The 27,776-nt window shown below is 37.8% G+C and overlaps 1 protein-coding gene across 3 annotated transcripts in view; it reads left to right on the top strand.

Moving 5' to 3' along the window:
- The window catches only part of KCNN2 (potassium calcium-activated channel subfamily N member 2), a 60,670-nt gene extending 43,817 nt beyond the window's left edge, over positions 1 to 16,853 (top strand). For 2 of the 3 annotated variants that reach the window (XM_061478526.1, XM_061478528.1), the window contains 4 exons: positions 4,984 to 5,094; positions 7,562 to 7,689; positions 12,292 to 12,361; positions 14,231 to 16,853. In XM_061478526.1, coding sequence (XP_061334510.1) covers positions 4,984 to 5,094; positions 7,562 to 7,689; positions 12,292 to 12,361; positions 14,231 to 14,518 — 597 coding nt within the window. In that variant the 3' untranslated portion in view covers positions 14,519 to 16,853. The remainder of the gene's footprint in view (positions 1 to 4,983; positions 5,095 to 7,561; positions 7,690 to 12,291; positions 12,362 to 14,230) is intronic. The other variant, XM_061478527.1, reaches the window with a different exon arrangement.
- The last annotated feature ends 10,923 nt before the right edge of the window (positions 16,854 to 27,776 follow it).

A 27,776-nucleotide genomic window follows, 5' to 3' on the forward strand; every position in this document is an offset into this window, starting at 1 on the left:
CCTTGCACCATTGCCATGGTCTTTCATTCCTGGTAATGGAATGGAGAGTTTTCTTTACATAAAATATGTCTGCAAAGTGGACCTTTTCACTCCCTCAGTGGATCCCAAGGGAAGTGAGAAAGAAAAACGGGAAATGCCTTCTTTCAGTTACAGGCAAGTACAGCCACATTTCTGTGGCAGTTGCAGCACTAAAGACCACACTTCATTTCCAGTCCACTAAACCAAAACTGCCAGGGGATTTTCAGCTGAGACACTGACATGGAGTGTTGTTTTCTTTCACACCAGTAGCACCCTCCAGGCATATATATGACCTCCAGGCAGCTGCAGAAATTCATCGCTGCCTTGTAAAGTTATTTTGGTACCTTAGCAAAGAAGGAACCAAGTGGAAATGCCAGAGGCATTTACTTAGAGTACCAGGTTTCTCTGCTGACCAAATGCTGTTTTCAGTGCAGCTTATCAGCCAGTGCTAACTATTCTTTACCTTAGATAACCCTTCAGTTGAAAAGTTGCAAGCACCTCATTTTGTTTATCACTAAAACTTGGCCTTTACCTGGAAGTTAGATATAAGTACTAGACTTTATAGGAGCCTGAAGCTGCAGTTTTGCAATCACTGTGTATTGCACCAGTGTGAACCCTCAGTCCTGGCACTTGTGAACAGTACGAAAGTCATGGCCTTGATTTAAACTCCGTAGACTCACCCTCATTACATGCTTTAGGCAACACCTGCTTTTTCCCTCTAGCTGTCATGGCTTTATCTGTTTGGGTTTACCATAATGTAAAATTCTATGTGGTAGTTTTTAAGTTAGTCAACTTTGGTCTGGTGGTTCTGATGATAACAGCAAAAAGTTCAGGCAGGGCTGCATCAGCTAAGAGGACAAGGGACTGTGATAAGACTGCTGAAGGCATCTCAGCTGGTATAGTATGTAGTAAGTACATTGATACGTTATGTCAGCAAACCTCATCAGGATCTGAAGGAGAAAAAAAAAAAAAGACAAAGTCAGGTCTGCTGTTATGATGTGTACTGTGTAATTGGTTAATCCAGACCTACCTTAATTATTTATTGTTATTTATGTTCAGGACTCTTAACACCTGATTCTATTGATACCAGTACTGTATAAAGATAGTACCAACATGTAGTCCAAGTTCCTGAACAGTTTACCATCCCCATATAGCAAAGAGAGTGGGGAACAAGGGGGCATTATGCAGGATCAGAACAAATGATCTTGGCATACCAGACTCTTAAGTACCTTCACTGGTTTTGCTAGGCTTTGCTATCCTAAAAAGAGGGGGAAGAATTTGGAAGAAAACTATGCATTAGCTTTGCACATGTTTCCAGGAAGTTTTTCCTAAGTCAAGAGACGATGCAAAAGATTGTGTCTCAAGGGGCTTACTAGAGTCATGAGAAGGAGGAGCCAGGAGTTACAAAATACTGCAACTGAGGGCAAATGTTCTGTATGTGATGCCATAGAGAAAGGAATAATAGAACCAACTATGGCTGTAGCAGACACATTATAGATTAGAAGTTTAAATGTTGCAATAAAATTCTAGCTGTGGTGCAAACTCCACTGTAGACAATAGTAGCCAGGGAGGCATTATGAATATATGCAGTACAAATAATACAAAACTATTTTAGGTCACCTCTTTTTGCTGAGATGGCATAATTGTTGTCCTATTACTCATTCTTAAATGGACTGTTCAGTGAGGTGGAAGTTGGTGGCTTTCAGATATATATATATCTAGCTGAAATTGCGATGGGCTTATGAGGGAATGTTATGAATATTCTTTCATTCTCTTTTCCCTCAACTTTTGACACACTGCAAGTCCTTAGTGCCCTTAAAATCAGTGTGCATACCAAGTCAAAATACACTACAATCTCTAATGCAAGAGGTGGACAGGAGGCTGACTGAAGAGAGCAAATTCCAAGTAGAAATAATTGCTGCCTTGTTACTTGAAAATATATACTGGCCTTTTAATTTTTTTTTAATTATGTATAATTCCCCTGAAAGTTAAGCAAGAGCTTGAAGCAGTGGTTTACTATACTCATAACAGGAAAAATAGAATTATGTTGGAAATTATAAAATATAGTAATCAAATATGACTTTTTTGAATTCTATTTTCAAAATAGCCCTCCTTGCAGTTGAAATTAATGCCATAGTGCTTTTGCTTAGCCTAAGTGATTTTAATAAAAAAGTAGATGCTGCATTATAGTCTTGATATAAGAAAAAAAAAACTGAGCACATGAGCATGAATTAAATTAATTCATGCTACTGATTTTCATCTGAATCAGGATATTCCAAAACATGGAAAGTTTGATGCTTGTGGTTCTGCCATTTAAAGTAACTGTATTGCCTCTACTTCATTTCTGCAGTTTGGAATAATTCTCACTCTATTAGTATCTTTAAGGATGCTGAGATCTTTACAGAGCCCTAAAATAGCACAGACCTTTGTAATAAAAAATATTATATAGCATTATGTACTTTAAGTGGAATTTCAATCTTATTTCTGTAAGCTGTTGTTTAAATAATGGGTGTAGATTGTTTTCCTTCAAGTTACTGTGAAACATAAACGTGCAAACAGTATAACACTTCATTCTTTTGCAGAAATGCTAAAATGAGCTCATTTTCATGTATTGAGATCCTTCATACCCCACAAAGCCAAGAGGGGTAACCTGAATGTTGGAATACCTTGCTGGTGCAGTAAGCTGTTCTAGAGCCAAGGAATACATATATGCACTGCTGTGCATATACACCACAGATGTGGTTGTCATAGCTTCCTGGTGACAGTATTCTGCTGCTGCAGGCAGAGTCTTTAATATGAAATAAAAAGCTACTGGTTTTAACAGTGTTTGGCCCTTGTAACAGCTGGGTCACTCTGAAAAGCATTCATTGCAAAGGCTGGAATAATTTCAATTCAGACCAAATTGCTTTGGTCTGTCACCATTCCTCTGGCTTTTTGGGGGGCTGTGGGAAGTGGCATCTAATATTTCTCTGCCCTGGTAACTTGGCATAAACAGCTGTATTGTGCCACTTTGCCAGGGGTGTTGCTATGAATACTTTCATTCTGTTTTAGCATTCATGCTATAAGCAGGTAGAACTCAAATTAGGTCATTAATTTGATCCTGGTTATCCTGACATACTGGACCAAAAGATGTCTGCTTTTCTCTTCATGTATGGGGTAACTCATTTATTTATTTGCCCACAAAGGTCTTCAACACTTCCCTTCTGCCATTTTTCACAGAAAGGAGACTAAAGGAGAGCTGTGTATATTCTGGGGAAGTAGGGCATATGGTAGAGCATCTTCTGACTTCTCAGAGGGCTTGGTGGATTTCTGAAGTGCTCAGCCTTAAATTGCATTGTCCATCTGCCGCCTTTTTAACTCTTAATGATCTTACTGGGAAGCCAAGGAACTTACAGACCCATTTTGAGTCACCTCATGGGGGGAGCAAAACTTCAAGTAAATGTCCACCAGCAGAAAGAACAGAAACTAGAAAGCTTGGTACTTAACACTGAAGGGGAAAAGGAAATGCAGCAAAATTACAAAGGACTCATTCAAAGAAATGTTGAGAGCTCCTTGGGGATATGCTTTGCTAGGTGAGAATTAATTGCAGAGAATTAGGTGTTTGTGAGGGAGCAGGTGGATTTGTTGGAACAATATACCAGGGAATGAAGAATTAATTGCTTGGAGTCTTTTACAAAATTCAGTGTGTGCCTCAGTAAGTAAGCAAAGAAAGCAGTTTTTTTGTTGGGCTTTTTTTTTTCTCTTGAGAACACTATGTGAATAAGGGTTTCCAATGAGTTAATTTATTTTGCAATCTCTATGTGTTTATTACTGGAATTTTATTGTGAAAGCTGGATTCAGGTATTTCTTCTGGATTTTCTGGAGAGTAAGGCACTCAGAGGTGGAGAATGGAGAAATAGAGAAAGAATGGAAGAAAGCTCTGTGAATGAAAATGCGGTAAACTTCAGTGTACAACAAGAGATTGCTTTATACTGGACAGTAGCTGACACAGGTGCAATAATAACTAGATTGGGGTGAAACTGCAAGTTAAACACAGCCTGGCATATTTCATGTTCTTTTTGTACTTTTTAAAAAAGAACTTGTAAAGAGTTGTTCAAAACAAAACAAAAAATAAAACTAAGGCAGCAGAATTTATTCATAGTGTAAAGTAAATGACACCTTTAGATGTCTGTAATGTTGCTTCTTATTACCTAGTTCATTTGGCATCCTTTGCTTTCCTCCCTGAAAAAAACCCACCACATTTAAATTTGTGATGGTGATAAAGGTGCTGTCATTTCAAAGGGACAGGTACGTACTGGCTTTAGCTCTTCTTGCATACATATACACAACACAAATTAGAAAATTAATTGACACTTTTCCCATCCAAGTTTTGAAGAAATGGTCTTGTGTATGTGTGCTATTTTAAATTGTAATAAGATAAGCAGCAATACTGTAAGAAAAGATAATTGAAGGACTCAGAGAACAACAAGGAAGTATACTAAGTAAGTAAATACTAAATTTATGATTATTTTTACACCCTCAGAAAATCATAAAAAGCTTTTTTTTGTATGCTCAATACTAATCTAATCTTATTTCTTCTTGGCAATTGCTGTAACCTTTAGACAATTGTTAAAACCAGGGCATTTATTTACTAACTGTTCTGGGGTTTAAAAGTGTTTTTGTCAAAACAAAAGTATTGTTTATGGACTACAAATGGGATGTGTTCAGATTTTCAACTCCTGCAGGAAGAAAAAATGAACTTTTAAATGATACTGCTCACGAATATTTTGATGCCTTGACAGACCAGCCAGTAATTACAGACTTTTCCTATTACTCTGAACTGAAATAGCTTTAGCATGTTCACTATATTTACCAGGGATAAACCACCTGGTGCCTGCCACACTTCTACAGCAAAGAAGAAACAGAAACTAAAAACTGTGCAAAATGAAATAGTAACATCTTGGGGATTTGTTTTATTATTTTCAGGGTGCTGGGTGTACTGCACTGGTGGTAGCTGTGGTGGCAAGGAAGTTAGAACTTACCAAAGCAGAAAAACATGTGCATAATTTCATGATGGACACCCAGCTAACTAAAAGAGTAAGTCGCAATTTATATTCACAACTGAAAAGGAAATGTGTGTTAATTTATTTCTGCTTTTGTTTTAAATAGTCTCCTGCTCCATTATACTGAAATTTTTCAAGGGTGTGATTTTGCAAGGAGAAGGAATTGAATGCCTAAAGATTTTCTCTAAATTGAGAGAAACTGTCAGATATTGAAAATTTGAATATGCTGTATAGAATATATTCTCTTGCAGCTGCAATATAATAGGTATAATCAACAGCTAAATGCTGTAAAACTAAAGACATGTTAAGCTAAAAAAACTTCATGCCACATACGAGAAGAATAGGCATTTTTTTTTCTAGCTAAAATAGGTGAAACGACTGATACAGGAATTACAAGCTATGAACGGTGTTCTTAAGAAAAAGACATATTCATAGATTGTGAGTGAGACAGTCTTTCCAACTGCCTTTTGCACTCAACAAAGGGTTCACTTAGCAGCACATAATTATTGAAGTACCTTGAGCAACATTTGTGGATAATATTATTAGAAGGGAATATTTTTTAAAATCCTCTAGAAATCATTAAATTAATAAAAAATATTGTAATTTTTTTCTTTTGAAATGTAACTTCAAGTATTTGAATATAAATGAAATATCATTTGAAATACAGTAACATTTGGGAAAATGAGAGAATGTGGCAAACAGTCAATAGAAGTCCTTTATTGAAATAAAACAGGTCACTGTTGAGGATACAAAAAACTTAGTGGGATCTACACAGTCCTCTCAATTTATTTGATCTTCATTGTTGAGAAGAGCCAATATGGAAAGGAAGGTCCTTGCAACAGAACTCAGCAGAACTTATCCCTGCTGATGGGTGGAGAGATGGATGCCTGAGCAGGAAACTGTGTCTCTGGTCCATGTGGGAAGGAGGTTGGCTGCCTAGCACAGTGCCGTGCATCAGTGCAGTGCTGTGCTGCTGCAGGTCCTCTGCTGCAGAGAGCTGTGTCATGTCTCCACAAGCTGTTTCCAGGTTATGCTGGCAGGCTGCTCTGGTTTTGCTGGTTCCCTCATTTCTGTGCCCATCAGCACTGACAGCCTGTATCTCCCCTAAGCAGTCATGTCAAGGAAAGTCTAAGGATGAGTGGGATGACAGTTCTTATATAGGTACAAAAGTCTTTGACTTTAGTTCTCTGTCTGAGCATGTTGGTTTGCACTCCTGTTACAGTTAGTTAAGTTGATACTAAACCACAAACTTGTTCATTCCTAATATGGGCACTTTTCTAGGGTAATCTGACAGCTGAGTTCAAACTGTCTTTCAGGGAAGAAAAGGGTTTTGTAAACATTGACCAGATTTTGAGTCTGGTGTTCATTTGTGCCTTTTAAGGTTTATTGTATTTATATGTTCTTCATAATACAAATTCTTCATATACAATATGAATACATAATACAAATTCTTCAAATACAATTCTTCATATAAATATTGGTCTGATATTGTATCCAAGTGGTGCTTGGGTAGCTTCAAACTCCTGAAACTCAGAGAACATGAATAACAAACCTAGGGAACAAATCTGAGATGCACGTCAGGTCACAAGCTGACTGTGCTTTGACCAAAGGCAGGACAAAGGTTCTCCAACACTTCTCCAGGGACAAGGTGGGAATCTCTTGCTCGGGAGAGCTTCTGCATGGCATTCTTGTGATGGCTTTCATTCAACATTGACTTAGCTCTGATGCTGCAGTGACTGGCATGATATAAAGTTGAAGGGAGAGAAAATACAGATGAATAATAAGGACAGTTTTTCTTTGCAAGTAACTAGCTATTCTGACTTTAACCAACATTGCATTGAAGTTCTGTGATGTTCTTAAGCATTCTTGAAAGTTTTGGAGGGCCTGAAGAACTGTAGGTTCTTACATTTAAGATTCTATGGAAAGCTTCATTAAAAAAAAAATCAAAGGACTTATGAAACAGAACACTGGCCATATTAATTCGCAAGATCTTTTAAATCTCCTGGGAAAATAGTAAAAAAGAAACAAGAATAAAAATATAAACAAAAAAAAAAGGAAAAAAGTGTATTCAAATCACTCTGGATATTTTAAGAGACTGTTAAATTGCTAAGAGATTGAAGAGGTACTAACCATAAATAAGAAAGTGAGAAATTTTATGATATATTAAGCACATTGTAATTTATTTACCATATAGATAAAGCATTAGTATTTCCTTACTGTAATTTATATTGTCAAAACCACCAAACAGTGCTCCCTCTTTAAAGAGAGAAATTATTCTTCAATGCAAAGAGACCTGGTCCCAAGTTTATAAGTAACATGGAAATTGCTCAGCAGTCCCCTTGGTCCAATTATTCTTTCTGCCCTCGGTGTTTCATTTCCTGTGTATCCATTTCCCACAGTTAGGCAGGGTCTTAAGTGCTTTAGAAGGAGTTTATTCCAGAAAAGAGAAAACATGACATAATGCTACTTTTGACAGCCTGATGTTTTTCTTTATCAAACAGGTGAAAAATGCAGCGGCCAATGTACTCAGGGAAACATGGTTAATTTATAAAAACACAAAGTTGGTTAAAAAGATAGACCATGCAAAAGTAAGGAAACATCAACGCAAATTCTTGCAAGCTATTCATCAGTAAGTACTATTTTGCTCTGGCTTTTCTCTCCAGGTTTCTCTTATTTTCTCTTTCCCTCATAGTCACTCTCAGTCTCCATGTCCCATCCTGCTCCCTCCCTCCCTCCTTTTTCTCTCCACCTTTATACTTGAAATTGCTCTTGAGGTTGTTTTTTCGCTTGGGTAAACAATTATAAGTTTTTACTATGTTACCTGTTTACAAAAAAATTAAAAAGTATGCTGGTTGTATATGTCCACAGTAAATAGAACTTGTTTGTGTTGTTTTAGAAGTTTCCTATGCTTCTTGAATTATCTAAGACTTTGTCTTTTGTTGCTGAGATGATCCTTTGCTGTTGCACATTTGCTTACAGGTAGTAAGATACAAGCTACAACAGACAGAAGAGAATGAAGAAAGTTTCATTAGTAGTAGATGTTTTAATAATTAATAATCAGAATGATGTGATAGAAGAGAGCCTAGGAGTAGGTATGTTGTTTTTAATGAAAAGAATATGCATCAAGTGTTGTTGGACATACCCAGCAGTTGTCTCTCTCCATCATATATTCTCAGTGCCTAAAATCAAATGTTGGTATGTCAGCTATGACCCCTGACATGGGGAAAATGGGAGTACATGCCAACAGTCATTACGTTAGCACCTTTGAGCACCTCTGACAAGATTCAGATGAGTTCTTCCCCTCCACTGAAATCTTCTAGGGTTGAAAACCCGCAAATTGTAACCAGTAGCATGATTAAGCTGAATTATAGTATTGAGAGATTATAAGTATTCATCTAAAATTCATAATACATATCTGTCATGAAGTACATCAAAACCAGCAGAATTGTACAATGATTCAGTTACTTTTCCTTGGACTACATAGGGGAGAAAAAAAGAGACTTTTGTCCCCAGGAACCATAGATACTTTTTGAGGAATGGTCAAGACCCATGACACAATAGAGTCTGCTCTATTCAGTGGCCCCATCCAGCCTGAGGCAGCCATTTGTACAGCCCATGCAATTAGTTCCCATGAAACACAGGGGGGATGTAGATAAATCAAGTAAGTTTAATTTCAAACGGACGTTTTGATAACTTTTCAGTGTGGGTCTGTGTCTGAGCCATCCTGTGAGGAGATACAAGGAAAGGATCCATCATGAAAAGAACACCTTTATGTCATCTTGCAGGAAAAACAGGAAGGAAAGGCCAGGTTATCATATTTGCTGTTAATAAATTTAGGCTAACAGTATCTCCATTTCATAGCAATGTTTTAAAATAATAGGTTGCTAAGCTTTAGGTGTGAAGTATCCTATAAACCTTGGTTAGTATATTATATTTAGCAAACTTACAGGATTAAATTTTACTGTGCTATTGCAGAAATACTTGGAAGGAATAAAAAGATGACAAAAGTCAAGGCATTTTTGTGTGGATATAAAAAAGTATATTTTCCCAGTTTGGTCATCCTTCTTAGCTTAAAGGGTTGGGAGGCAGAGAAGAGTAGCAGGGGGTCTGGAATAGAGCATGCCCTGTGCATCCTTTGCTGGACTTAAATCCTCGATTGCAAAGGTTATTTCTTCATATTTTAACTTTGCTATTTATTTTGTGTGTCTGTGGGTGTGTCTGTATGTATGCATGTTCAGAGAAGAGTATGCATATTCAGAGAAGAATCTAAAAAGCACAGCAGGCTCTGTCTGCAACATTATATATCATTCAAGCCCAGAAGAGCTTCACAGGATGTAAAGTGTTGTTCTACATCTGCCTTAAAAATTCGTTAATCAGATGGGGTGAAGAAGGTGACAGCAGTAGTTTTTTTTTAGCTGTGCCAGCCAAACTTTGAACAGCTATTTTAATAATGAATTTCCCTTTATCCTTTAGTTCTGTGCATCCCATTTCTAAAAATTTTTTATGTAGACAAAAACCAAACAAAAAAATAAATAACAAAATGAAACCCAACAAACAAAAAAAAACCCCAACCAACCAACCAAAAACAAAACCAGGATAATTTTCTAAAAATGCTGAAGAAAATGCCATGGATTAAAACATTGCTCTAGCACTTTTGCACTTTTCTCAAGTGGCTCATGATGTGTATGTCTCTTTTCCATCTTTCTGGATTTTTTTTTTTGTTTGTCACCCTCCTTCACCTTTTCAACCATTTCTCTGGAGACAGAACTAAAAGGAATGAAGTTTCAGGGCCAGTTTTATACAAGAAACCACAGCAGATCATGGAAGCAGTATCAAACTCATGGTCACAGCTCTAAAACTGCCTTCAGCTATTCTGGATCTTTTTTTTGTTTCTCATGTACTCTAAATGAGATGATGGTGAAATCATCATTCTAAATTATAGTATCAAAAAGCACTCTGTGTACTGTATGAATAGAAAAATCTACAGATGATAGTTAATTGGGAGGTTTGAAGCTGTTGCAGGTTGCAGGTTTTTTCATCATAAATGGAAGTGAATTAGACTCCACCTCAGGCAGTTACTGACTGAAAGAAGTAGCAGCTCCTTAGGACTCCCACCTGATGAATCGAGCTCACTGTGCTCATTTGGTTGTTTTAGTATATTTTACAGTTTGTTTTCTTTTGTTTTGTCTTTTTATTTCAACAAAATGAAAATAGAGCTCGGAAGTAAGTTGTATAAGCTCTTCCTTTCTAAATTTGCAGAATTTACCACTGTCTGCATGCAAAAAATAGAGTCTTTATCTGTGAACTTCAGTGGTCTGATTGCTGCCATGGAAATGCGATCCAGAATCATGATCTTTTGCTGTGATAAGTGAAGTTTCGTATTAAGATGTTTCATATTTTCTCTTAATGTATTTAGGAACAAAATTCCAACAGTTTTCTTTAAATCCAGCTGCTGAAGCTAAAGACTTGCCAAAGAGACATTTTTTTAGTCTGTGATAGGTATTGGGTTGGTTATCATGAGGAATTACCATGTTGGTGTCAGCTTGTACTTGTATCGCTACAATAACAATGGATTTCTTGGTATTTTAAAATTAAAGTACTAATGGGCAAACAGATGAGTCAGTGAATGCTGAGAAATGCAGATAACATATATTCTGTGAATTATTTGAGAGATGCTCACCAGAACAGTAGGGTTATCATTCTCCAGTCAAATCATTCATGCTTACCTTTGAGTAATTCTTCAGGTGTGAGATTGTAATGATATAACTGCATTCCTTGGAGACTCCTCCGTATTTTTTACTTTATGATAGCTCCAGCCTCTGAAAGCACCATTCCCACAACCTGCATTTATGTTGTGCTCTGAAGGATACCTCCAGGGGAAGCAGTAAAAAGCTGCTGGAATGTCAATTTTATGTGAACAATTGATTTCTACCTTAACAGTGTTATTTCCATGTGTTTAAAAAGATATTTCACTCTTCACAACTAATTTTCTGATGGTGGTTAGCTTAGATAAGAAAGGAAATGCCCTGTAACTAAAGATGTGAAAAGAAAGTTCCTGATTTTAGGGTATCTTCAAAAAGGCTTTCTTTAAACTAGCTTTCAAAGTCACACCATCCCTGAGAAATAGGCAGATTATGCATTAGCAAACCACCTGCCACAAAATGCTGCCAAAATTATTTTCACTTGACAGCTAAACAAATGGTTAGCTTGCTTGGCCCTTGAGGTACTAGTAGACTAGTATTTTAACACACATTGTTTAAATATTTGTTTATGTTGTTTTTGAAAACTGCTATTTCCTGCTTAGAACAGCCACCAGAAAACACATTGAAAGTCCAAGTGTTTCTGTGCTGGGAAATGGGGAACAATAAACTTGTATTTAAGGAAGGAATTTCTTATTTGTGAAAATCACATCTACAAACCACTCCTCTGGAAGTTAATCTGAAAAACATGAACTTTGTTTAAGAGAACAGAAAAGAAAGGTCATATAATACGTCTTTCAAAGAATGTGCATGAATAATTATAATGCACAGAGGTAGGCAAAAAACATATAAAAATACACCTTTGCTGCTTTTTTCATAATTTTTCAATGCTGTAGCTTAAATAATGCATTGAAAAGGAATGTATAAGTTTAAAATGTAATCATATTTAGATTCACAAATTGTGGGAGAAAATCAAATGTATTGGCAAGTATGTTGGTTATTTAGCTGCTGGTCAGATAGAAGTTCTGTTTAAAGTAATGAGAAACTCACTTATCACTGTGTTTCCATCAGGTTCAAACACCTGCTAACCCAATCCATTTCCGACAGAACAGGGCTAATACCTGTATCTAGTCATGTAGGCATGGGAAGATTCTTGTTTGCTACAACATAAATGACAAAAAACAGTTTTCTATGTTTCTTCCTATATCTACTTGTCATGATACTGAAGCTTCGAGGAATGTTATGGCTTTCTTTCATATAGCCTGGATAAACTGTTATCTCACTTTTTGAATTCAACTTTGACTATGGCAAATGGTATTCTCAAGAACATCACATTTCCTTGCTCTTTCCTTATTTGCGGTGTTGAAGAAGCATGCTTCCCATTATAGCAGGCACATGACCAATTCTGATTTTACACAAAGTACTCAAGGCATTGTCCATGCACTTATTTGCTCCTGTAAGTTTTGTGCATGCCTTTTAGAAATACTAATATGATCACTTGCACAAAACTGACTTAAAATTCCACTTTTTAGATTAAGAAGTGTAAAAATGGAACAAAGAAAACTGAATGATCAAGCCAACACTTTGGTGGACCTGGCAAAGGTTAGTGGGCAATTTCTGTTTTTTCAACATTAATTCTTTCAAACTGGAGAGTCTGTAAGTGAAAATGTTATGCATAATACATGCAAATATTGTTAACAAATCTGCTATTTGTAGAAAATGAAAATATGTGTGCGTTTTCGTGGTAATACCGACTGAATGAAATATCTTGTTTATGGCTCTGACCAGATTTTTAATGCACTTTTTTTTTATATATATATATATTTGGTTTTATTTTTTTACATTTGAAAAGGATTTTAGTGCTGAGAAACTGATCTTGAGAGCTCCTGAAGTGACTGCAGTGGTCATGGTGAATGCTGAACTGTGAGTGGGCTGTATTAGTGTAGTGCTGCATAGTAAAGAGATTTCCCACCCAGTGATAGTGACTGTACCGTGAGAGACCATAGTACACAGGCTTTTACACAGACTGAAATTAGACCTTCTGGTTTTGTATTCTGCTTGTCTTATGCAGCAGTGCAAGTAAATTCAGGTCTGCATTTGTGTAAGTTTTTGTAATGAGTAATAGCTGCCAAAAAAAAGAGACTATTCAGTTGCAAACTGTTTGTCTACTGTTGCTGGTATTTTTCATTAATATAGAATAGTGACTACAGAGTTAGAGGGCTGAGGTGATAGCATTCCAGGTTTCACATTAGACCTCAGTATTTAACAGTTACTTTGATCACAGTTTGAGGCTACATTAGAGGCCTTAATGGTCCTTTCCTAAGGGCTTCTTGTACACCTCTTCATGTACCTTTAACCCCTCCTCAATTTAAAATGCATCAAAACAAAGATTAAATTCTTCAGTATTCATTCCCCTTTTGCTTTAGAGAACCACCTGACAACTTCAATTACTGAAAATACATTTCAGTCTAGTGCTTCTGGCAACTGATAAGGACTTTTCAGATACTATTTAACGTAGACTTTTGCTTTCAGGGGTTGTGCTAGTATCTTGAAATAGGGGGCAGAGAAATGGGTTATCAACACTCATCTGATGCTGAAGTGCTTTATACTTCAGGCTGAGTCATTCAATTAATTTTCATTACTTCAACCAGTTTTTCTACTGAATTACATCCAGGTTTTGACTATAGTTTAAGTCTAACCTGAAGTCTCAGTCTATCAGGAAGAAATTCGGTAATTATTTTTAACACGTTTCAAGTCTCTATGAAATAACAGATTTCATCAGAACAGATCACATTTTTACTGACCACTATAGCATTTTAAATTACACCCTATATACTTGCTAAAACCAAACAGTTTTGTAAAGGGTGGATGGACTGGTGAATGTGGAAGCAGGGAAGTATGAAGTTGAAGTTTGCCTCCTTAACACTACATTTCAAAAACAATCCACCCAACTACTATTGCTACAGCCAGTTCAGGAGTACCTGTTCAGTTTAAGGAGAAATCAAATAAACATTTGTGTACGGCTTAGAAGAATGAGGATGTTGAAAATCAGAGGAAATACAGAAGAGACAAGGATGGATCACAACTTTGGAGCCTTCAGTCTCCTGGTGGCTTACACAATTGACTGTTAACAAAGAATTTGTTTGCAAACAAATACATGGTGCTTTTCTAAGCACCTGACCTTCCAAAAAACGCCTGGTCTTCTGACTGATTCATTTATATTGTTAACAACTAAAGTGCTACTCAAAGCACATTGTGTTCCTGCTCGATAAATTTAGTAGGAAGTTTATCAGGAATCTACAAGGAAGATTTTTTCACAACACTGGATATTGTTATAATGTTTGTATCCTTTTTTTTTTTTTTTGTCTGTGAAGTGCAAAAGTATTTACAAATCCTTTTAGAGTCGTGCTGCTTGTCAAAATTTTTATTTGCAAGGTCTCTAAACCTTTGCTTATATCCTTCTACTTTCAGACTCAAAACATCATGTATGACATGATTTCTGACTTAAATGAAAGAAGTGAAGATTTTGAGAAGAGAATTGTTACACTGGAAACTAAACTGGAAACTTTAATTGGTAACATTCAAGCTCTCCCTGGACTGATTAGCCAGACTATCAGCCAGCAACAGAGGGATTTCCTTGAGGCTCAGATACAAAATTACGATAAGCATGTTGCCTACAGTGCTGAACGATCACGATCTTTGTCAAGAAGAAGGAGATCATCCTCTACAGCACCACCAACTTCATCAGAGAGTAGCTAGAAGAGAATGAGTTAACCACAAAATAAAGATTTTTTGCCATCATATGGTCAATATTTTAGCTTTTATTGTAAAGCCCTATGGTTCTAACCAGTGTTATCTGGGTTCTGATGTCAGAATCCTGGAAACCTGAATATGCTTTAGGCCAAAATGAGTTGAAAAGTCTTCTTTTTTCCCCCCTCCTCCTCTCAGATGCACAGTGAATGCACCTATTACTGCTATATTAGATTGTTCCTTCTGTAATTTCACTAACTTTTTAATCATGCACTTCAAACAAATTTTACTACTACAGTATATAATACAATAAAAAGGTTAATTTCTGCACATAGTTGCTTGGTTACTTGGACTTAACAATTAAAAAAAAAGCTCACAATCAAAAGGCCTAATTATCAGCTTTCAAGAAGCAAAATTGAAGCTTGATAAGTGTTTCTCAGTATGAAACTAACTCTCTAAACTTTGCTTGCAGTGGAGGGGGAAAAAAATCAATATTAATCTGACAATGTCCTGTATACATATAGTCATTTTAAAAGGTCACTAATAGCTTCGATTTCTGAAGTAAAAATATAGTTTATCCTAAAAAATAAGTTATGAAGTATGCTATGGGTTTTTTAAATCATCATAGGGGTTTTGTTTAACATGTGTTTGTACACACACAGATAATATATATACATTTATATACTTATGTATATAAAATTATTTATGCAATGCCCATGACAAAGATCTTTTAAACTGGCTGTTTCTAAAGATAGTGGCATGCAAAAATGACAGATGAAGTCCTTTTCATTTATTCAGTCTTATAATTATGCCAGGTAAGTATGCCCAGACAAAATCATCACTTTCAAAATAGAAGGCTCCCATTCATGTTGTCTTGAAAGTGTTAGGTTGCACCTTTCTCCACTCCATTTTTTGTGTGTAATATTTCTGGAATGAATGACTGACACAAAGAGTTACAGTATACACAGCTGTGTGATAGCAGCACAGTGTTTTGTATACATTACATTTGGATAGTCGCCATGGTTTCTGCTATGCAGTCGAGTTTAGCAAAACGCTTCTAGCAATATTTCCAATAGCTGTTATAAAAAGAACTGCTGTAGATTGAATTTAAACAGTGGGATTTAAACAGTGGATTTAAACCTGTGGGATTTTATTTCCATGCACAAATAATAATTTCTCCTGTTTTTTTTTTTAAAAAACTCACAAAGAATAGTGCACACATTTGTGAAAAAGTCCTGGCTGACATTTCACCTAGTTTATATTCTGGAGTAGCGAAACTAAGCAAGTTTAAATGTTCAGCATATGCAACTTGCCTTCACAATTCCTAATTATGAACAGGAAATTACTTGACTTTATGATGTATTTTATAGTACTTGCTACTTATGAAATACACTAGTCCCATCCTTCCTCCAGTTTACAGACAAGAGTGATAAGGGCTTTTCAGATACAATTTAATATAGACTATTTTGCTTTCAAGGGTAGTGCTAGCATGTTAGCTATACTAAGTAAAACAAGTAGACATGGCTGACTGCCTCCAAGGAATACTGCATCTGCATAGAAGTAACTAACATGGATGTTGAAGGAATGCTGATTTTTCCATGAGATATTGTGAGTTCTGGTCTGTAGCAACAGGCAGGGAAGACAATGATGCAGAAAGTCAGGGCTGAGCCATGCTGGAGAAGAGAGAAGAGCGGTTCTCCACAACACCCAAAATTCTCGAAACCCAACATATAATCTGAAAAACAGCAGACACTCTTGGCCTATTTAAAATAAAGGATCTGCCCTTTTTTGGAGTAAAAGTTATAACAGATGAATAGACGTTATATCCAGAGGCATTGCTTGCTTATGAAGAGTTACCCCAACACTTTTTATGTCCTTGAGAAAAATTATGACTTTGCAGTACTTTTCCCACTAGGTAAGCAGGACAATTGCATGCCCTTGGAGTGCCTTGTTTGCAGTGTGTGGTATTTTGTGACAGGAAATAATAAGCAGTATGCAGAGTGTTTGAAGTTCTGCTTTTGTTTTTATGAAGTTCATTTCCAAAGAAAAAGATGGGTATTATATAGTATTAATACTGTGCTAGCCCAGTCCTAAACTACATGAGATTTTGACTGGTCATGAGGCCACCTGCCTTACACTGTTGGCAGGATTAGAAGTAATGGTTAATAATATAGGAATTTTATAGCCACATTTCAGAATTCTTTTTCTGAAGACTTTTTGGGGGGTTTTGTTCATGCTTCCATTGTTTGTTTTTAATTTAGAATATTTTTTCCTGTCATTGAATGTGAAATGCACTTGCTGTAGCTTCAATACATGCCTTTTTGTCCTGTCAGCTTGAACTAGCTCTTTCACTGTTTACATCTTTTCTGTATTTCTAAGACCTATTTTTTAACTGTGTTTTTAAATAACTGTAGCTCTACATTGAAAATTCTTGCCGATCTGTCACAGTTAAGGTTGAAGATGTGAAGGAGAAATGGTCGTCTTTGACCTCTTGATTTCTTTTACACAGTAGGATGGGAGCCTGAACTCACGAAACCCTGCAGCATCTTTATGCAAGCAGGGCTGTGAGATGAGATTCAGGGGAGCACAAAGCATATGGGTGTGATTTTCTTACTCCTGATACAAAAGTCACTTTAATCTTTCCTTGTTTGAGTTTTGTAATACCACAAATTCCATTACTGGTTTTTATTTTCAAAGCTTGAGCTCCTTCACTATGTTCAGTATATGAGCTCACCAAAAGGAAAAGGTAGCATTATGACAGATCTCTGAAACTGCTTGTGTAGTTGAATGTAGATTTTTCTTTGAAAGATTGTTTAAAAATATCAAGGAATATTTCCTAAAGCGTGTGCCATGTTTATCATATTACAGTTGAAAAGCTTCATGTGTCTCTTGCTTTAGTTTCGCTTACAGGAAAGTTCAGCTTTTGGTTGCTAGTGAGCTGCTTTACACTGCGTTCCAGACATCAATTCCATTTTCCAGTTACTTTGAGTCTTGTTGCTAATCACTGCATTTTTAATAACACCTAGCCAAGATACCTTGTGTGAAAGGACTGAAATCTAAGATTGCCAACAGGCCTATTCACCACACTTAAATCTAAGTACATTGATTTAAACAGTAGGTTTTAGTTACATTTAAGTTTTTGCAGGATTGGAATAATATATTCACAGATATTATACTTGCAAATGATCTGCAGTTCTTTATTCTGTAAATCATTATCTACTGAAAGGCTGCAGATCTTCCCAGACATACTTGTGAGACTCAGCCTTTCTTTGCCTGCTGCTTCCCCATAAAGATGGATCTGATACAGAAAGAGCTTCAATATATAAAAGCTAAGCATCCTGCTTAGAAACTTTAAATGCCTTTTGGAAGTCCATACCTTTCATTGTGAGCTATTTAAAATTGTGGCTCTCCCAGACTGGATCATCACTAGAGGTCAAAGTTAGATAATAGGCATACTGCCTCTCAGTTTGTAAGACTCTTTCCATGTCAGATCATATGTGAACATTTAAATTATATGCCACACACTAAAAGCATATCTAAGCATAAAAGAATAAATGGTTAAATATGAATGTCTAATATTCAGAATAAAATCTATTACCATGTCAGTACTACAGATGGAAATGTTCTGAAAGCTCTTTTCCCCTAACTAAAAGTTATTAAAAATTCTTAGTAAGTTTCATCTATGGAAGGAAGATTTTCTGATTAGTAAGTCTGTTCTCACCATCTGCCAAATATTTTGTTGCTCGTATTGTTTCTTTTTCTAGAATAAGGTCCTTAAAGTCCTTTTGACCTTTTAGTCCCCCCCTCACAAAACAGTATTAAGTGGTAAAAAGAAGCCAGATAAAGAGGGGAAAGGAGGAAAGAGCTAGCACTGCTGTATCTCACTTTCAGAAACCTACCCTGCATCAGCCTGTCTAAATGCTCAGGTAGAAAGGGCCACAAATTTTCTCTAACAGCACTCCTAGCTACCTAGATAGAAGCCAGCTGTAGCACAGGAAGAGTGCTGCTGTATCAGTACAGTCCTGAGGTGAAGCTTACACACATTCAGACCCAACCATTTCTGTTTGTGGAACTTTATTGATGCATAATAAAATTAACCTGCATCTGTCAATCAGGGTTTATTAATCTCATCCTATACCTGTTATCAAAAGTGCAGAGAAGACTGAGCTGTAAAGCCTGGTAGCCTTTTTTCTCCAAACCTTGTAGTGAGTATCTGTGAGGTTTTTTGCCATCTCCATGAGCGAGAGCATAAAGAAAAAGATACGGTTAAGAGATACTTTGCAGTCAACTGCGTACAGGCATGTCTCTGACCCACCTGAGTACGTTACCATCTGCATATCATCTCTGGTGCACAAGTTTCATTCACTGTATTAGCACAGCACTGAGAAAATAACCACCTCTAAAGAACAGCCTGATGTGCAAGATGATTGCAATATACAGGAGAGTTGTGTTAATTGATGGAACTCTTGCTTAAGACTCATGGCTTAGCATAGCACCAAGCTCAATGCAGACACTTGAGTCCCTGCCATATTGCTTGCATATGGGTAGTACGGTATATGGATGGAGCAGGTGCAGCATAGTCTGGACTATGGTGTGTAGATGTGCTCTGAGAAAACTAAAATGGGGGCAGTTGTCAGAATTAGCACAAACATATACTAGACTATAATGATAGTGAAACTCCATTAAGCCAATAATTTTAGGCATTTATGTAAAGAAGATTCTCCTACAGAGGACTTCAAAGTCTTTCTGCATAATGCATAACACAGCTGCAATGTGAGAAAAACTGTAAGCTGCAAACATAAACCTGCTGCAAGGCAAGTAACCACATCAGGTGGCAAAGTGAAGTATAAAATGCTTTATGCTAACTTCCCTTACCTTCAGATTCACTTAAATCAATTATATCTTCAAATATTTAGGAGAATCTAGACTTTTCAATTATACATGAAGCAAGCAAGCAACAAGCATTTAGTTAGATTAAAAGGTTTTACTTTAAAATTACACCTATTCTGATCTCTTGTTGCCTTCCAAACCTGCACTTCCAAGTCAGTCTAAAGAGGAGTTGCGTGTTCTACTACATGTCTAGAACAAAGCAGGTCTTTTGAGTGGAAGAACGTTTCCAGTCCAGATAAATGATCAAAACATCATGTAGCACCAGGAATAGTAACTTAAAAGAAAACATTAAAGTAGGTGAAGCTACAGGCTTCAGAGCCTTAAGAGGTTAAAGAGGTTTAAGTGAAGCCTCACTCCAGATCTGAAAGTCATGGGTATCAGTGAGAAGTAAAAGACTCTACAATTACATTTTCTGACAATGAATAATAGGGACACACTGTGTTTAATACTAGGACACACTGTGTTTAATACTATCACATTATATGGAGAACTTGTCAAGCAATTACAGAAATATGAGAGCTGTTCATCACACAGAAATAAAGTAGGATTTTTTTTAACAAAGAACGAACTCCATTATTTTGGAGACATTAGGAGAAACCTGAAAGAGCTTCTGCTAGATTAGTGTTTCAAAAGACCTGCACCTACCCTCCAGAAAAATTGAAAGAAATGAGATTTCAAGTGGTCTCAAGCAAAAATCAATCAAACAAAAAATACTTCAGGAGCAGTTTTGCAGACTCGTTATTTCCCTTAAAAACAAAACAACCAAACAAACCCTACCAAAAAAAAACCCAAACAAAAATACAACTATACAATGTACTGAGCGGCACAAATCTGTGCAAAATGACATGTGGCAGTGCTCTTCAAAGTGACTGAGCCCAGATACCTGCTGGAGAAGTTAGAGATGTCCAGGGGGCAGCAGATGAACCTGCGGTGTGTAAGAGAACAAGAAATCTGCCTTAAGAATCACTGAAAAACAAAAGCTGCCTGCAGTTTCAAATAGTTGTGGCACACTGGGTAGTATTGCAGTAATGATCAGAGTTCTGAGTTTTTATTTTTGCAAACGTCACCACACCCACATGTGTTTTGGTTAGAAGGTCTTTCAACAGTGCATGCCACCATCACTCCCTCCATTGCTGCAATCCACCTGCAGCCCTTTGGTCTATGCGTTTTCCTCCAGCGGCTGCTGATCAATGGCTTTCTCTGTCAGCAACAATGGTACAAAGCCACCAATACTAATCAGAAGATGAAGGTGTCCACGGAGCACTTGACAGACCACTGGTCCGGGGCATTTAACTGGAGAGAGCAGATAGCCAGAAGCAATATGAAGGGGATCATGGCTCTTGTAGCAGATCATTGGCATGTAACCACTCTTCTTCTTCTCTGTCACTGTATAACTATGTTCTTCTCAAATGGTCTTACAGACTAAAAAAATGTGTTTCTAACCCATCTCCTTAGAGCAACCTTCCAGTCCCTAAAGGGGGCCTACAAGAAATCTAGAGAGGGACTTTTTATAAGACAGGCAGTAACAGGACAAAGGGGGATGGCTTCAAACTGAAAGAGGGGAGATCTAGATCAGACATTAGGAAGAAATTCTTCACGTGAGAATGGAGAGATACCAGCACAGGTTGCCCAGAGAAGCTGTGGCTGCCCCATCCCTGGCAGTGTTGAAGGCCAGGTTGGATAGGGCTTTGAGTGACCTGGTCTATTGGGAGGTGTCCCTGCCCATGGCAGGAGGTTGGAACTAAATGATCTTTAAGGTCCCTTCCAACCTAAAGCATTCTGTGATTCTATAATCTCAAGTGTTATAAGACCTCTCTCGTTTTGACAGGCTGTGCCCCTGCTACGAGGAAAGCACAAAGTCTGCTGCTCCGCTGTGAGCACAGGTCAACACTGTGCCACTCGGACCCTTTTTGATAAATGCCTACTTTTGAGATCCACCAGCCCAAGTTCTCCAGATTCAAGGGGGATAAAACTTAGTAAGGTGTTTTGGCTAAGCAATGGGGCTTAGGAGCTAAGCTTCTAAGTGGTTAAACATTACAGTCTACTTAAAAAAAAAAAAAAGGGGGGCGGAGTGTGGTGGAAATTGATGCAAGGTGAGGCATCAATCAGCCCTTCTAGATATCTATGTTGGATGGAGTTCAGAGTCTCCCTTGTGCTGTGTGACAGTGAGAAATGCAGATCAGCTCCTGAGCATGTGAGTTCAGAAGACAGCCCAGAGACTATGAGCAAGCCACCTAGCTTAGCTTGCTTTGAAGCACAGTTTGGCTAATGATCTTAAACAAGTGCATTACATTACCTGTGGTTTCACCACAGCGTGAAATCGCCTCCTTCTGCTGGGCGGAGCGCCCACACTTGGAGATCTGCAGTTATTTTGGGTAGCTATCCGTGGCTGCTCCCATGGATGTGCCAAAAAATGTCTGTGCCCATCGAATGTGGCACAGGTTGTGCCCTGCTGGCTATTAACCTGGTCAGCAGGTGCTCTAACACCTTTTACTGTCTGCTCAGCAAACTATCCCGTCAGATATGGAGAGAAGCAGCTTTCCCATTATTTCCCAAGGTACTTTTGAAGATGCAAGAATAGCTGGAAGTTTTTCTGTTCCTGCAGACTTTTTAGTTACAGTCTACACACAGAGGAAGCTAAATAAATATCAAATGTGCAGTGGTAGGAAATGAGGCCATACTTAATTTCTATTATCAAGTGCATGAAACGAAACATAAAGATTGTATGTAAGAAATAGACTTTTAGTGCTCTCAGTTATATTCACTGCCTTGCTCTACTGTTTTCACCAGCCTATAAAATGTATTCAGTGATTCAGCTATATTTATTTTCAATTTGAAGCAATTGCTATAACACAGCAGTATGAAATAAATGCATTTCCATCATTACAGATATTTTTTGCTGCTGAAGGGAAGCAGAAGAGAGAGGGGCAAGTAGCAGATAGGCTTTCCAAGTAAGTATTGCCACAGATTTCAGAGAGCTATAATTAGGACAGAGAGTGGGCTTGATCCTCAGCTGGCATAGCCTGTGGACTCTCTTTCAGTGGTCAATGGGTACATCTGTCCATTGAAAGCCATGTCCACATCTGCCATGGAGAAGACATGGGTCATCTCTGCAGTGTAAGTGTGGTCTGGTGTTAGGTGGCAGGCACCTGTCCTACACTTCACCCATATGAACGTCTACTTCCCCTTTGAAGTAGATGGGCAGAACAGCTTTCTGCTCAAAGATCTGCAACAAATGCATACAATATTCAAAGAGGACTGGGGGGAAAAAGAAAGAAAAGAAAAAAAATGCATATAGCTAGACTGCCACAATAGGAAATACTTGCTTTTAACTGTATAACATTTGCCTTCTTTATCCTCTGCATTGAAAAGATAAAGAAAAAAAACAAAACAAAACAACACAGTACTGCTTTTATTCAGAAAGAATAGCTTGTTTCCATGACATTTATACATTAAGCTTTTTCTAAATTACAAGCATATTGGCAAAGTCTCTTCTTTTTAAAGCTGTTTTCACAGTCGTTTCCCCCCCCCCCCCCCCCCCCCCCCTTTTGATCTTTGCTTAGTGGATGCAAAAAAGACATTGTCAGATGCAGAGGCCTTTTGTAACTTTTTATGCTGGTGGAATGAATGCCTCTTACATGTGTATGAAATGACCAGCTACTTGCTGGTGGCATTTGAATGCATAATTTAAGAGATAAAGTTACACCTACCTTGACTCATGCTATTTGCCCTGCAAGGAGCTACAGAATAGCACACCCATTTTTGCTCCACAAATTGTTTTACATTGGTTTGAGCAGTTGTGGCTCAGTTCAGCTGAATGCATGATAAATAGGCAGAGCACCAAGGCACCTTGTACTTAGGTACAGGGCAATTGTGAAAAGGAGCCCATTAAAGGATATGGTGATTTTGGTCCTGTGAATGAGCACTATCTGCTTCGTTGCTCTAATTGTCTTGAACAGAACCACAACCTTTGCTGAAGCTGCGTATGTGTTACTGCTCCAAGTAATTTCCAAGATGACACTCAGAAAATCTTGATGGCAAAAAAAATTCATTTCTGTTGCAAGTATTTCTGCTAGATTAATCTTCCACGGAAGGGAAGTCATTGTGAAAAATAAAGTTATCTATCCAAATTAATAAATTTCCTAATTATAGGAAATATCATTCTTTTCCCTAAGGCTTGATTTCAAGCCCTGAGGGATGAATGTACATTATCTACACCTGGAGTGGTGTGGAGGAACTTTTTAGGAAAAATATTTGAATTAATCCAAAACGAAGGTAACAAGAACACTAATAGGAAAAAAAAAAAAGGTTGTCATTTCTGCATGATGATTTAGTTCAGCTGTCTAGTTTTGTGTATGTGCTCAGATGACTCAAATCTAAAAGATACTTAGAGCAAGAATTGGCATGCAGATTTATTCTCCTCTTTTCTGGCTGCAAGCTGTAATGACTAACCATCCATCAGCTTCATTCTCCCTGTGACAGCGTGCATGACCCTTGAAAGCGGAAAGGCCGGGCTCAGATCCCCACAGAAAGTACATATTTCCCTGCAGCCTCTTCCTGGTCTTACTGGCTGGGATGTAGTCCTGGCAACTTAGTGTTTTGCTCTTTCCTCTTTGGAGTCAGAAAAAGCCTGAACTTCTGCAGCAGGCAACACTGTGAAAGTGTAATATTAAAAAAAAAAATTGGAACTGTTTCCTGCAGGATTTGGAAGCAAATCAGACAGAAACTAACTCAATCATGCAAGTTGCAGAAACACTTTGAGAATTAGTGCTGTTGTTAAATGCCTCTTGTGTAGTAAAACCTGGGCTTTTTTATCCCCCACCTTGGTTTTGCAGGAAAAAAAAAAAAGGACTTTAACGTTTGTAAAGAGAAAGGAAATTGCTTTGAAAGTTCTATAAGAGAAAGAATAAACAAATATTGGTGTGGGTTTTCTGCCCCAGAAATAATGGAATGATTCTGTGCCTTAGCAAGTAATTCCATAGGAAGCCAGCAGTGAAATAGAAATGATGGAGAAAGGCAGATCAACTTATGTCATCTATTTGGACTTGTGCAAAATGTTTACACTGTCATGCACGACCCACTTGTCTCTAACATGGAAAGACATAAATCCGATGGATGGACCACGCAATGGATAAAGGATTGGCTGGACGGCAACACGCAGAAAGCTGCAGTCATCAGTTCAATGTCAAATTGGAGATTGCTGACAAGTGGTGTCTCTCAGGGGTCGGTATTGGGACTAATCATATTCAACATCATTGTCAGCGACATGAAGAGTGGGATTGAGTGCACCCTTAGCAAGTTTGCTGATGACACCAAGCTGTGTGGTGCAGTTGACACGCTGAAAGGAAGGAAAGCCATCCAGAGGGATCTTGACACGCTTGAGAGGTGGACCAATGCCAGCCTCATGAAGTTCAAGAAACCCAAGTGCAAGGTCCTATAGCTGGGTTAGGGCAATACCAGGCACAGCTTCGGATTGGGCAGAGAAGGGATACAGAGCAGCCCTGCAGAGAGGGACTTGGGGGTATAGATTGATGAGAAACTAAATATGGCTGGGCTTCAGTGTGTGCTAAGAGCCCAGAAATCCACCATATCCTGGGCTGCATCGAAAGGAGCATGACCCGCAGGTCGAAGCAGGTGATCCTGCCCTTCTGCTTTGCTCTTGTGAGGCCACACTTGGAGTAGAGGGGCAGTTCTGGTGTCCTGAACATGCAAAGGACATGGAGCTGTCCAAAAGAAGGCCACGAGGAGGATAAGGGGGCTGGAGCACCTCTCCTAGGAAGACAGGCTGAGAAACTTGGGGCTGTTCATCCTGGAGAAGAGAAGCTGCATGGAGACCTCATAGCAGCCTTCAGTATCTGAAGGGGGCCTAAAAGGATGCCAGAGAGGGACTCTTCATCAGGAACTGTGGCAAAAGGACAAGGGGAACTGGTTCAGATTTAAAGAGGGAGATAAATGGTTAGATATAAAGAATTTTTCACTGTGAGGGTGGTGAGACAGGTTGCCCAGCGAATCTGTGGCTGCTCTATCCCTGGCAGTGTTCAAGGCCAGTTTGGAGGGGGCCTTTAAAAATTGGTCTAGTGTGAGGCATCTGTGTCCATGGCAGGGGGTTTGGAACGGAGTGATCTTTAAGATGCTTTCAAACCCTTATCAGTCTTTGATTCTATGATTCTGTCATCTTTTTACAATGAGTTAGTTCTCTCTGTTATTTTCCAAGATGCTTTGGATCCCAACGTGAGTTCTGAGTATTCCACTGCTCACCTTGACTATTTTGGGAGGAGGTAAAATACCCTAACTCTTTTGAGAGCCCTGGTTCTAAAATATTATGAATTTTTTTTTTAAACTTCATTTCCCATCAGTTAAATTGTGTCTTTTTAAACTCCCAAAGCATAACATAGAAATTTCTGCAGTAGACACACACACCAAAAAAAAAAAAAGCCAGTAGAATACTTGGTTACATGTTAAATAAAGCTAAAGAGCTAAACCAGCACTGTCAAGGCTGTTCACTTGTTACTTTAAACAGTACAAGAATTTAATGATATGTAAAATGCCATGATTTCTTTTTCAATATATTCAACAATTTCAGATGTAATTTGTTAAGACGCAACCATTTGGGTGTTAACCAGGAGCTTAAAAAGAATTGCATGATGATTTCCTTCTCAAATATTTATGCAACATCACTGTTCTCATCTATACTAGACTCTGAAAGAAGTACATGGAATAACCTGAATGTTATGCTTCTCCCTTCATTCATATTTGCATTATTTCAATATTCCTTGAATTACTGGCAAGGGGTGAGACCTGTGGTTTGAAGAAAAAAAGTTGATGCTGAATTATAAAATTTGTTTTAAAATATGGATATTTGTTTCAAATCTTGTGCAAAAAATGGATCCTGCTTCACTGTTGATGATCAGCTTTTTTCTGGAATTTCACATGCTTATCATTAGTATTTTCTTTGAGTAGACAAATAGGTATAAGTCTAATATGGGCACTAGTGGCACATGAACTGATCTGGAGTCATGTTTTTGTTACTCAACACCTCAGTCATCTACCCAGCCAAGAAAATTCAATGCAATGGGTTCCAGAAAATTCACATTCATCTAACTTTGGCCAATTCCTTTCAGTTCTGTAACAAAGACAGCTATATGAAAAATATCCAGTATGTCAAAACAATGGACAAGTTATAGATTTACAGAAAGGTTAAAAAGATTATAATTAAAACCAAAGCAACAAAAAACCCCACAGCAGTATTTTGAAATCAAAATTAGTCTAAATTAATGACAGCCTTTTAAAAAGATTTCAGAATGTTTTAAGCAAAGATCTTTAGTGGTTTACTGGGATTGGAAGGAAGGAATACTACAGTCATCTGCTGGCTGGGGGCTGAGGCCCAGTGCTGTTTCATCTGTTGCAGCAGCTGCAGCCTCCCAGCTCTGAAAAAATTTACTGGTTTCTGTAAAATAGCCTATTTCATTCATAATGAATAAGAGTGTCCATTCTCAGCTGTGCTGGGAGTTTAGTTAACTACTGACAGCCATCCACCAGTGAACGCCTTTACTACTCTCTCAAAGGGACTGCCTTGTTTCCACAAGTTGCAAAGGGTTAACTTTAGCAGCAGCTTCCCATTTGCTAACTAGAAATCAAACAGTTTTTATCGACTTTTGAGAAAGTCATGTAATGTTGGGAGAGAATGCCGAAACATCAAACACCTGGCACCCTAGGTAGGCATGATTAATTAATGGCCTGGTTGTGTTATAAGCAAAGAGAAAGCAGCTGTGCCCTGACACTCATGGAGAGAAAATTAATAAAAATTAATGGAGAATGCTACACCCAAAGTCAATTTTTACATATATAAACACACACATATAAATCAGTCAAGGGATAGTTTCAAGATTTAACTGTCTGAAGCACTTACTGTTGTAAGATTAGGACAATTCCCTTAGTATATAAATTCTGGGCTAGCATTAACCATTTCTTATATCCTAGACCTTCATGACCTGTTACAACTTCCAAAGCAAAGAATGTATTTGGCTGCATAATTTGTTCCCCAGGAGAACAGAAGAGAATTCCACTGCTGTAGCAGCTTCTAGCAAATAACAGCCATCAAGGAAAAGAAATCAAAGCAGTGGCTTTTTTGTGGGGATGCAGTAGGGGATGGCACATATGTCCTGCCACCTTGCTGCTGCTGTCTTGGCAGCTGTGAAATCATCAACTACAGGAATCTTAAACACAAGTGAGATTGTTCAGCACCACATCAGCTTTTAACACTTAATTTGGTTCTGTATGGGAACAAAGATAAAAAATAAATGAAGCCTTTCAAATGTATTCATAATAAAGTGATTCCACAGTATACTGGTAAGCATCTGGGTGTTCCTGGAGATGC

This window comes from Pezoporus flaviventris, unplaced genomic scaffold (assembly GCF_033815535.1).
Source record: "Pezoporus flaviventris isolate CSIRO_AGI_PZ_B2104156 unplaced genomic scaffold, CSIRO_AGI_Pfla_v1 ptg000126l, whole genome shotgun sequence".
NCBI classification, from domain to species: domain Eukaryota; kingdom Metazoa; phylum Chordata; class Aves; order Psittaciformes; family Psittacidae; genus Pezoporus; species Pezoporus flaviventris.